The following is a 12,149-nucleotide window of genomic DNA, read 5'->3' as shown; positions in this document are numbered from 1 at the left end:
TGCAGATACACTCACGATGTGTGATTGACAGCTCCGGACATTATGAAGAGTGTTCTTTGATCGCTTTCTGTAGTTTAATCACTTAAAAAAGGATTTGTTTCATGCTACTAACAGAAACGATCGTTTTAATCACTGGCTTGATTCACTGATGCACTACGCTTAGGGCATCAATACGGCGATCATTAAACGATCTAGAAAGAAAGTCTGTATGAACTTGAATGATTAGCTACACATATGCTTTTGAATGTAACCAATGCGACGCGAGCAGCAGTGCAAGTCATTCACAATGGAGAGGAGGTTTTCAGTTAATGAATGAACGAAACATTGCAGCCTCACATCCATTAAATAGCAATACTCTTTGTGCTTTGTTGCTATTGATATAAAACAAAGTCTCGGATTTCAAATTACGTCCATTTTATTACGAAATTCAAAAACATAAATACCGTTTTGGCGCTGTGGCGTGAGATTGCTTTGGCGCAGCTCAGCTCTAGAGAAGCGGTCGCGAGCAGCGCACATGAACAGATCTTCTCTTCGTCCATAAACTCATTAGTCAGCTAGAAAAATTGACTCTAGAGAGGAGCATTTTGCTAAATATATGTACCATATTCCATATTCATTATAATTTGTAATGTTCTTCAATATTGAATGCATGTTTGAATTAACCTGGCAAGTTTTTATGACAGCTACCATTTTAAATGTTTATATTTCAAAAAATATGTATATGATTATGTAATTTGTAAAGTTAATATTGTAACTTTATTATTATAAAAAAACATGTAATTTAAGTGTTTGTACAAATCAGTTCATTTTTACCTTTAATATTATAGCACAACTGACTCCCATAGTTTACAGCATTAGTTAAGAGATTTGTTTTCCCAAATTTGTTTTAGATTTTAGATTTATCATGAGATTTGTTTTACATTCCAAAATTTGCCATGTATTTTACCTTATATACGTATCCAAAATAATCAAGAACCAAGCCTTTCCAAAGTTTTTTTTGTGACAATTTATTTATTTAATTTAACTCTTTTTTTTTTTTCTTTTTTTAATGACAAAAACAAAATAGTTTTTCAGTTATCACAACTGTTCTAACACTGGTTATTCAATAAACAGATATTACTGTTACTAAACTCTGTTCAAAAGAAATTTAATTCCAAATTGATCCATATCGTGATACATATCGTATCGTGACGTCAGTATCGTGATACGTATCGTATCGTGACGTCAGTATCGTGATGCGTATCGTATCGTGACATTGTTGGTGATACACAGCCCTAATATACAGGCTAGGGGAACTCATATTAATGTTAAAAAACCTCATAAAATGAAATTTTCATGCCATGGGACCTTTAAGCATTGTTAAACAGTTAGATTAAAACATCTGACATTGGCCAATAACCAGTATTGTATTATCCCGATCTTCTAATGTAAGTATTATTCCCTTAAAGGCCCACTGATGTGCCTTGAAACGCGCAGCATTATTCAATGTGTTGACGTAATTTCCCCTGAAACTAATGTGAAACCAGACTTCATTCGCCTCAACCGAAAGCCATGTCTGAATCGTTTCCTATGGCATGTATAGTGCGCTATGTGCCTTTCACCATGTAGACAATAGTAGATGATGTGTGAACAACTGACCGATTTCAGACGCAGCTTCAGTGTCTATTTATAGTGTAGGGGGCGGACGCTTCAAACTCTAGAGAGCATTTGATTGGACAGTTGTGATGAGAAGATGAAGTCTGTGATGATGTCATCAAAATCTGTGATTAATTTTAACTGAAGTGAGAGACTGTAAGTTTTGAATGCTTATATCTCCTAAATGCGAATTTTGTCATTGTTTTGGAACACACCAGCTTATTCCTAACCTTAAGGCTAACACAGTCATACTAAAAGCTAAAAAATTCCATTTTGATTTCAGGGGGCCTTTTAAAAGGATAGTTCACTCAAAAATGAAAATTACTCCATGATTTACTCACCCTCAAGCCATCCTAGGTTTATATGACTTTCTTCTTTCAGTAATCCATACGGCTCCGGGGGTTAATAAAGGCCTTCTGAAGAAAAATATCCATATTTAAAACTTTATAAAGTAAAATATATAGCTTCCGCCAGACCGCCTTCCGTATTCAACTTACGAAGAAACTCTCGCAGTTCAAAACGCTTATGCTACGCCTGGGTCATACCGTACGTCACACCAGTTATGCTTTTTCCATAAATTGAATACGGAAGGCATGTAGGATGGATACACTTTTTTTGGCTTCAAATTTTTGGGCTGCCATTCACTGCCATTTATAATGTTCGGATTAGCCAAGAATTTTTTTTTTATAACTCCGATTGTATTCGTCTGAAAGAAGAATGTCACCTAGGATGACTTGAGGGTGAGTAAATCATGGGGTAATTTTCATTTTTGGGTGAACTATCCCTTTAATGAATTTGCTGTATAAAATAACATTTTAAAATCCCCATTGTGTCTACCGAAACATTTTAGCTGTGCCTGATTTTATTTTAATCCTCAATCTTCTCAAATCTGATTGCTTAAATTTCGTTCCTAACTATAGACTGTTTGCAGTTGCCATGCGACATTGTATCTTGGCACATTAATATGTGCAGTTTATACTGCATAATAATCAATACTGCATAAATCAAACATATGCTCTTATAATCCTCAACCTCCTTTGAAATTCAAATACAAATGTCAAATTCTCAATAAGGACAAAAACATCTATGTAATGGATGCATCTCAATTAATCAGTTCCAGAACAACACCGTTTCCTACATAATCTCAATTTCCTGCTGTGATCTTGGTCACTAGTCACATTGGTTTCAGTGAAAGCAAAGGTGCTGCAACAATTCATGACCTGTCAACCCTGATACTCAGGACAATCCACCAGGCTCAAAGCACTCGATACTTAAAAAAATATCTCTTTGCAATACAACACACATGCCCCCCCCATCCCCACACACACACACTCCCCAAGCCACAATCTCACCCTGACTTGGAAAAAGGTTACAGAACACAGTTGTCATAACATCAAAAATGTCCACATAATCACACATGGTCTGAAAGCAGAGCAGATGTTGTCAGTTTGGCTGGCCTTTAAACCGTTTGTCTTACGTGATTGACAGTTTGAAGGAATGTTTGCTGAGCCTGACATTTTTACAACATGCAAATGCATCTTGGAGCTACTGTCGGCGCTGGTTGTTTGTGTTTTTCATACAGGACAATGAGAAGAAAAGTAATGAAAGGAAATGGCTGTTAAGGTGTGATATCTCACCATGAAAATATGACTATAAATTATGATATCGTTTGAAGAAATAATCTTTTCGAAAGCAGAATAGGGGCTTCTTTTAATAAGAATTATTCTATAACGCTTTTATATTCAGTCAAGAAACATCTAAATGCCTCAGAATTGTCCATCTTTCGAGAGAACATATGGACACTTAAATGTAATCTCTGTCCATTCATTCCATCCAGCAACAAATGTGAATTTTTATGCAACGTCAAAGCTCATAAAAGCCCAATCTGTGCGTTTTGTTTATCTGCTTTTTTTTTATTTAGATTTGGGGGTAATGGAATCCCGAGCGCTCAGTGGTCCATAATATAGCCCTCCATTTAGGATGAACGTGATTTAAGAAATACACTCGTTCTCTGATAAGACTCTCAGTTGGAGCTCAATTATTTAATCAGGACTAGCTTTACTAACATTGCTCTACCTACGCTCTGAATGGCATTGAAGCCAAATCGGTCAAATCTAAATAGTCAAAGCATTTATTGTCAATGGAGGCAAAACTCCACAGACGTTCTGCTTTGAATCAAGAATAGCATGTAGCTCTGTAATTGTTCTATAGTCTGTACAATAAAATCAATTCCAATTCAGGATCCAATCCTAGTAAAGTGCCTCTAGCAAGATTAGTTAAGGTAAGTGGTGCGGTCTCGAATTGCTTTTTGCCCTCTTATTTGAAGGTGTGAGGTTACAAGAAGCTTTGTTTCGTGCTCTGTTTCAACTGAGGCAAACCTTAACACCATCCTAGACCGCCAAGATATTAGATAAACAGGGTTTCATAATATAGATTTACATTCTGATAAAAATGTCTGATATCCTCTTGACCTGATCTGTGAAAGTGAGACTGATTTTTACTGTGATGGGCACTATTATTTATTCCTACATTCCTCAGTGTTCAAATATGGTTTGTTTGAGATAACAACTTAATTTGTTCTCATGACTTTTATTTTATTAGTTAGACTGTTAAGGATGCAGTCTTAGGTATATTTGCAAGGATTTACTATCAACTAATGTTATAAACTACTCTCACACTCCTTGGCTAACCATGAGGTCAGAGAGCAGTGGTTCTCAGCTGCTTGTTTTGCATGTGACGTTAAAAAAGCAAATTGAAATAAAAAAATACAACTAACTAGATAATTGTGCATGGGTAGGATAGCACAATAACAGGCTTATCAACATTTAATGGGGATGAAACATTTTGCTTTTTTTTTGTTGTTGTCAAAAGATGTCTCCCTATAAAACTGTGGTATTTTGGTGCAACTATATCTTACCTTAACAGTAGATAAAAGCTAGCCAAGTTAAGCAGTTATCTGACATGCCCTCCTCGAAAAGCATGAAAAATTATGCAAACTTTTTAAAAGAAATATCACCCAGACTTCATTAAATACTGACCACAATGTGTTGTGTGCAGGGAATTATTGGCTACCGCGAGCTTGAAACGATCAAAACAATTCTGTTACTGTGTTGGGTTGCCACTTGATAAATGTCCAATTCTGGGTCCTGCAGCAACACTATGTTGAGAAGCACTGTGCTAGCAATACATCCACTGTGTGTTTACTTTCCTGAATCTCAGAATCTACCAATGAGAATTAAATTAAGCAAAGGATTTGCTGAAGTTGTTTTGCACCACTTAATAATACACTGCCTTACAAACCAGTGATTAAAACCTTCACCTGCAATTCATTTTGATAGTCCACCATGGTGGATTAACCAATGAATGTAAACAGCTGCAAAAAATAACAACAACAATTTTTTTTTTTTAAATACAAATACTTGGACACCAATCTTCCATTTTTGAGTGTCTTCTACATAAGGAGGCCAAAGGTAGCTTGTTCAAGTAAAGGATCTATAATATAATATAATATAATAATAATGTTTACTTTTTACTGTATACATAAAATATTTAAATTTATATATACCATGTATATCTTATGCCATGGTCTGTCTGAATACTTTGATTGGCTGGAAGGTGCACTAAAAGCATTTACAGTTTTTTACAATTTTTTCAATACTTTTAACAAATTTCCCAAACTCTTAACGCACCAACACACCTACATCACACAATTGGCAAAACGGTTCATTTCATGCTCAAAATCACACATTGTAAACTAAACTGCAACACTAATTTTCAAAATACAATAAAACACTAACACATGTTCTCTTCCAATATTATAGAATGCCCTTCAGTTTTATTTAATTATCCCTTTGTTGACAATAGCAAGTTCCTGTACTTCATTTAGGAGCTTTCCTCTGCCCCCTGAGGGAGGTAGACGTTGAATCCTTAGATTAAAATTCTCGGTATGATAGCCTGTGGTTTATGACATGGTCTATGATTGTAGCTTTTATTTCATCAGTTACTCTAATTCTGGCCCTTCTTTGAGCACCACCATGCATTCTAACTCCTCAATCCCTACCTTGTCCTTGTCCCAATCCTCTCCCTTGTCCTGTTACTGATCTTCCTCTCCCTAGTGCAGGCATTTTTCTTACTTTCCTTGTGTTGCTCTATATTGTTCCTTTTTCACACAAGATAAGCCCAAAGGTCCTCTTCTACTATATACAATATGGTCATGTGATTGAAAGAACATCAACATTTCCTAGATGGGAATCAGCTGTGATTTATATATTTGAATAACTTCAATCTGCTGCTTCTCAGTAACGATGGAATAAAATACAGGGGATATATTTCTGTTTCAATTCACAATATGAACAGCTGTTCACTTTGACTTTAGCCTATAAGATTAGGTTTAGAACATGGTGTTATCTGTTCTGACACACAGTGTTAAAGCATTGGTCAATTTGGGAGTAAAAATCCATTGTTTTGGTCTTGGTTGAGCTTGTGTGTAAAAGAAGTTCAAGCTTTTTAAATTTGTGTTAACTGTATGAATTTTGTGTAAAAGCAACAATAAATGTGTTAATTGTATAGCCTACACAGACCAATGTTGTGCTAACTGCGTTAAGAGTTTAGGAAATTTGTTAAAAGTATTGAAAAAATTGTCATAGCGATTGTAAAAAACTGTAATTCACAGGTAGTTCCAGTCAGTTTAATCACTGTTCTATATTATTGCGCAGCTTACATTGAAGAACACACACAATTCAGTCAAGGGATCAATCCGCGCACACACAGAAACATTGAGGAGCACAGAAACTTATCAACACTGCCCCGCGACTTTTAGTAAGAAATTAGCTTCGCTACTGAATCGCTACATTAAATTACTCAGCAAGGAGGTTGTAACGTCACTGTTTTTGAAGTAATTAAACTCACATGTTCATTGTTAGTAGAGATATGCTGCACAGACGTAGGTAATTTACACATTCATTCAAATAAATGTTATTATTCAATCAAATAAATGTAACCTACACTTGCACTATTTTATCTTGCTGTCTGATTTAAGATGGGTTATCATCACAATGAAAATTCTTCAGTTCCTTAACAGAAATTAACTGAAATCCTTAATTTCCTTATAGGAACTTTTTTATTTTTGTAATATGTTACAATTTTGGAAATTGAAACCAGTAAGTTTAAAGTTAATCTGATTAAACGGCTCAATATGGATCACTTTTACAATCTCTTTTTGATGCATGAAATGTTTGATTGCATGGACTTTCAATAAATGGACAAAAATGATAGAGAATATTAATAATACAATAATAATATTGTTGTAATAAAATAAAAATAGTTAAAGAATACAGAATATTAAAAAATGTTTGTTTTGGAACAACATGAGGGTGAGTAAATGATAACAGAATTTTTATTTTTAAGTGAACTAACGTTTAACTAAAAGTGAAATGTAAGTTTAAAGTACTAGATCAGCTAGATTTAAAGCATAAGGATAAAGACTAAGCAGAACATAATGGAATAAATGCCCCCTTGTTTATTTTTAAAGTGCTTAATGCATAATCGGGCGGATCTAGAAAGAGTGGCAAAGGGGTTGCATGAGGTCTATGATGGGTGGCAAAATGTCTCAGAGCTTGTATCACTACTACACAGGGGCGCAACTACCCAGTGCCAGAGGGGTATGCAGCAACAATTTTGGCGCCCCCCATTGATAAAGAAACGAAAAGAAATAAAAGAATCTGAATTTTTATAACGATTCCAAGTAGGAACCAGTTCTCGATGCCCAATACTAGTAACAATGTTGCTACCAAACATTCTAGAGTGCTCTTTAGTTCCTACTAAATTGTATCATGGCGTGCCTTTTCACTTGCCCATTAATCTAGTATTGATGGTCATTGCAAAAACTGTCATGCAGATCGGCTGAGGCTGGGGACCGATGGTGGTGAATTGAAATTTTACTGTAACTGTAATCATTGCCACGAGCGAGATGATTGACAGGACGATAGTGGAGGCACAAGCACAAGATCACTTTTGTTAATAAAAAAACAAAAACAAACCACAAACTGAGGGTTCCCCGTTTTAAAGGGGAATTCCCAATTATCTTTTATTTATTTGTTATAATTTGGGTATAGCTATTTTATAACATCCATCTTATTCGTTTTTTAACAAAAGTTTAATATTTTTTTTTACTGTACTATTTTATTGTTGTTGTATTTTCATTAAAAATAGGCTAATAACAAACATTAAAATAAACATTAGTTTGAAAGTAATTAAAGAGGAAATTATTAATTAAGCAATATCATACGAGCAAGAGTGCTATTTTCCAGAGTAGCCTATATCAGCACGATTGCAAAATGCGATATTACTTTTATACAACAGTTCAATAAACAACAAGTTGTCATTTTTTACAGTTTTGCTCTATTTTTCCAAAAAAAATAGATTCAAACAAAAGTATAGGTTTCATTCTCGAATAATTCACAGTTTTTGAACAGTCGGTTAGAACGAATTAGTTGATGATTTTAGAATCCACTCACGCCGACAACTATATTGGCAGTTTATAGTTTCATAGGCCTGGAATAATTTCATATTTCTATATTTGAAATATTATATTTAGAACATAAATCTAAAAATCTCATTACATTATTTAGGCTATTGTAATTACAGTGTAAGTGGATTTTGATAAATGTAAGATGGATTTTGTTGATACTGATTTCATTTAATTCTATAACAGCCATAGTGTATCGTGGTAAATAGTGTAATTACTTAAAAAGATGGTCAACAATATGTAACTTTACTTTATAAGAGGTGTGCCCTAAAAAGTGAGCACGCACATTTAAGAACACCAAGGAAAGAGCACGTTCTTTAGTCTGTTTGGATACTTCAAACACAAGTTTGCACGGCCTGTTTGGTTTACCTGCCGACTCATAGCGCGCCTCCTCGACGCGTGATTTACCATATAAGCGCGCGTTCTTAACGTGCGGGTCACGCGTTTGTGGTAAATCACGCGCCAAGGACGCGCGTTTTGCTGTCAAATCGCACGCTTTTGACGTGTCTGCGCAATCAGACGCCCACCCAAGCGTATATGAACACTTTGGCTTGCCACCGGCACCAGGCGCGCCTACTCGCGATATTCCATTAATATCCAAAATTCTATTATGGAATCTTATGAGGGCGCCTACTCTAGCCTGTTAGTCCTCTAAAATGTTATATAATAATATAGAGGAAATACAGAAAATATTTAGAAACGCACAACAGCAGCTACATATAGAAAACATTTTTTTTTTCATACCATCGCTTTGGCGCCCCCAAGGTGCTGCGCCCCTATGCGCCGCATATAGCGCATACCCACTTTTTGCGCCACTGCTACTACATAAAAAGTAAAGTAGTTTTATTCATATTGCATAGGATACATGGATGGTATAAATCATCATAAATCAGTTTTATTGCAAGTTTAAGAGCAATAAAAACATTAATTGAATCAGCTAACATTAGAAAGAAATACCAAAATATCAAAGCACTGAGACTGGATCCGTTTTGCAAATAATGTGTCTGTTATTAACAGAGGTGGAAATGCCTGTATGGATCTTATGGAAGGTCAGCCAGAAACATTTACTGCAGAAACACTCCAGCAACTGCATAGCAAGAGCATAGCAACCACCTAGCAACACTTTTGCAAAGACCCAGAACATCCATCAACTGACCTAGCTTCAGACTATTTAACTTTTTTTCTTAAAACAAGACTTTAAGTTGGCTTTATGACAAGCCAGCATAAATTTGTCTTTCAAACTTCCTATTGAAATTCGATTTTTTTCGTTTGCAAAAAGACCTAGCCCAGAAATCTAGACGCACCCTAGCGGTCATCAAATCTAATTTGGAGCCAAGGTAGTCTAGCAACTCTCCGTTGGCTTGCGAGCTACAAAAACCAAACTCTGGTCAGGCCAATCACATCGTGTATAGAGTCGGTGGGCGGGCTTAACATAATGACGAGAGAGTTAATGGCGGCTCCGTGTGCTACTTGTAAACAAAGAAGCTGGCGAACAGCGGTCTTTCGAATCGGCTTTGGCCGCGACTCTGGAAGACTTGGAGTTAAGCTTTTCTTTGAGAAAAGAACAAAGAACGGCACTGAAGTCATTCTTAACAAAGGAAGATGTGTTCGGAGTTTTGCTGACCGGATACGGTGAAAGTTTAATCTATCTTCACCTTCTTCGTTGCTCTGGTTAGTTGTAGCGCTATCCTATTGCGTGCAGAGGGAATTTGAAAGACAATCGTTTATCCCGCCCCTCGGATTGAGCCCTGCCAATGGTGTGTTCCCAGACCAAACATCTTGATGTGGTTCTGGCTTGTCAGGCTAAAAAATACCTATATTCCTGATAAAAGTGGAGCGGGCAGTCGGAATCTGACATAAGGGGCTTTCGCACCGGAGGAACCTTTTCATAGTTCCTAGAACTATTGGCGGAAGTACCCGGATTTTGCTGTGTTCGCACCGCAGAAACTGGGAATGATTTTAGTTCTTGGAACTACTCTTGGGTGAACTATATTCTACCCGGACGGGATTAGATTCCTCAGTGGACCTCCTGAGTTAGCCGAGAAGCGGAAATCTTCCAATTCACAAACAAATGAAAAACAGTCAATTTGTTTGGGCTGTGCTGTGTGTTTTTGACTCACAAAGAACCGGTTCATAAGAGTCATTTTTTAATGAAGCTGAGTTCACTGGGCGCGCTGCATGCAACCCACGAGGACAATTTATTGAAATTTAGCAAATGGTGTTTAGAGCCAAATGACGCCCAACTCCCTTTCCCTGGTTGAATAGGTGGAACTTGACCTAGTCCAGCTCCGCCTCTATGCAATGGGTGGAGCTTGGCTTATTTATGTCTAGGGATAGTGTTATGGGTAGGGTGTGGTTGGGTCTTCTAGCTCCACCCATTGACTCTGCAGTGAAGAGTTTCTCTTATTTTGCAGTACGCTGTCTTCATGTCATAACATTAAAACGCCACTGCTAAAAAGCAGTACAATATACATTGCTTACATTTAAATCTCATACTGGGATAATTCTGGGGTGGTAATCGGTAGATCCGCACCTAGGTGTGATGCATCTGAAGTAGTCAATAAAACTTCAGAGTGGAGGAGAAGCAGGAGATGGACAGAAGGAAGGACTCACCGAGGATCTGTATGTTTGTTCCAGGAGGGGCCAGGTGCTGCTGGATGGTCTCATAGAAAGTGGCCTCACACATCAGCAGGACTGTCACACTGACCCACACCCACACCAGCCACGACATCCCAACACTCCTCTGAAGATAGACAGAGCGAGCGAGCGGTTGATCAGTAACATCTTGCTTTCTTTCTCTCACCTCCATTCACTCCTACCTGAATTCAGACCTGAATTTTCTAATTAAATCTGAAAATTAATAAATCATTATCTTTTATGTTAGTGTGAGAGAGTCTGACAGAACTTGAGGAAATCTCACAGCTTCAATCTTCATAGACTGACTAGCTTTCAGCCACTTAGTGTGTATTAGGCCACATTTAGAGATGAAAGTGCCACTCGGTTTCTTTTCCTCGCTACCTGACAGCCTGCCACTAATCTAATGTTTCCAATTGTCTATATTAAAATAAGAGTTATGACTTAGCAGTCACATTTTCTTTAGACATCCACATAGCGTGCACTGAAATCAAATGTCATACTATAATAATGCCTGGAGAACTTATGAAAAGAGCCAGGCATTCAGGCTCACCGCATATGCTTTATTATGTAGGCTATAATAATCACTGAATGTGAGGCCAGCTCAAGGTATTCATGCTGATATTTCAGTGCACTTTTTTTTTCACAGAGAAAAAAAAAACGTATTCCATGCATCTAGGTAAAAACATGTTATATTTGTTTTTTTTTAACCATTACTATATTGAATCAGATGCATTCTGATACTTGGTAAAGAGGGAAACAAAGCTTGTTCTACTGTACCTGTATCATTCAGGGACAGCCGTAGGAGAACTCAATACTTTGTCCTCAATCCATCCATTGTGAGGTGTCTAGATATTCCCGGGTCCAGGTATTGTTGTCTTGTAGAAACTCTCAGTTCTTCTCACTTTGAAGCCTGAAGCTGAAATCAGGGGCACTATAGGATAAACAAAGAGCGGAAGAGAGAGAGCGCTATGATCTAAAGCACAGCAAACCCGCTCTAACACTAGAATCGCCTCTTCACTCCCCTGAGCCACAGAGATGATTTTCCGCTTCACATTTAAACACAACTGAAGGGCGGTACTCTTTCTCTCTCTCTTTCTCTCTCTCTCACTTCCTCCCTCCCTCCCTCCCTCTATCTATCTCTCTCTCTCTCTCTCTCGCGTCACTCTCCCATTTCATCTCTTTCTCTCTCTCACACTTTCTCTCTGTCTCTTCCTCTTAGTCCCTCAATCAATCTTTCTCTCTCGCCCTCCTTTGCACGTAATAATTTTTCCCGATACGCGAGAGCTCCTTGCTTTAAGCTATATGTGATCTCTCATGTAAAACCTGCCTTGATCTAACAGTCACTGGAAAC

General features: G+C 37.1%; 1 protein-coding gene across 4 annotated transcripts in view; it reads right to left on the bottom strand.

Moving 5' to 3' along the window:
- Positions 1-11,864, bottom strand: part of tafa1a (TAFA chemokine like family member 1a) — a 59,126-nt gene extending 47,262 nt beyond the window's left edge. For 2 of the 4 annotated variants that reach the window (XM_079802091.1, XM_079802090.1), the window contains exons 1-2: positions 11,576-11,864; positions 10,775-10,904 (exon numbers count right to left, since the gene is read on the bottom strand). In XM_079802091.1, coding sequence (XP_079658217.1) covers positions 10,775-10,904; positions 11,576-11,584 — 139 coding nt within the window. In that variant the 5' untranslated portion in view covers positions 11,585-11,864. The remainder of the gene's footprint in view (positions 1-10,774; positions 10,905-11,575) is intronic. The other 2 variants (XM_079802088.1, XM_079802089.1) reach the window with 1 other exon arrangement.
- Between the last annotated feature and the right edge of the window lie 285 nt (positions 11,865-12,149).

This window comes from Gobio gobio, assembly GCF_949357685.1.
Source record: "Gobio gobio genome assembly, chromosome: 21".
In the NCBI taxonomy this organism is placed as follows: domain Eukaryota; kingdom Metazoa; phylum Chordata; class Actinopteri; order Cypriniformes; family Gobionidae; genus Gobio; species Gobio gobio.
The sequence above is the reverse complement of the archived record's forward strand: the minus strand, read 5'-3'. Positions and strand labels throughout refer to the sequence as shown.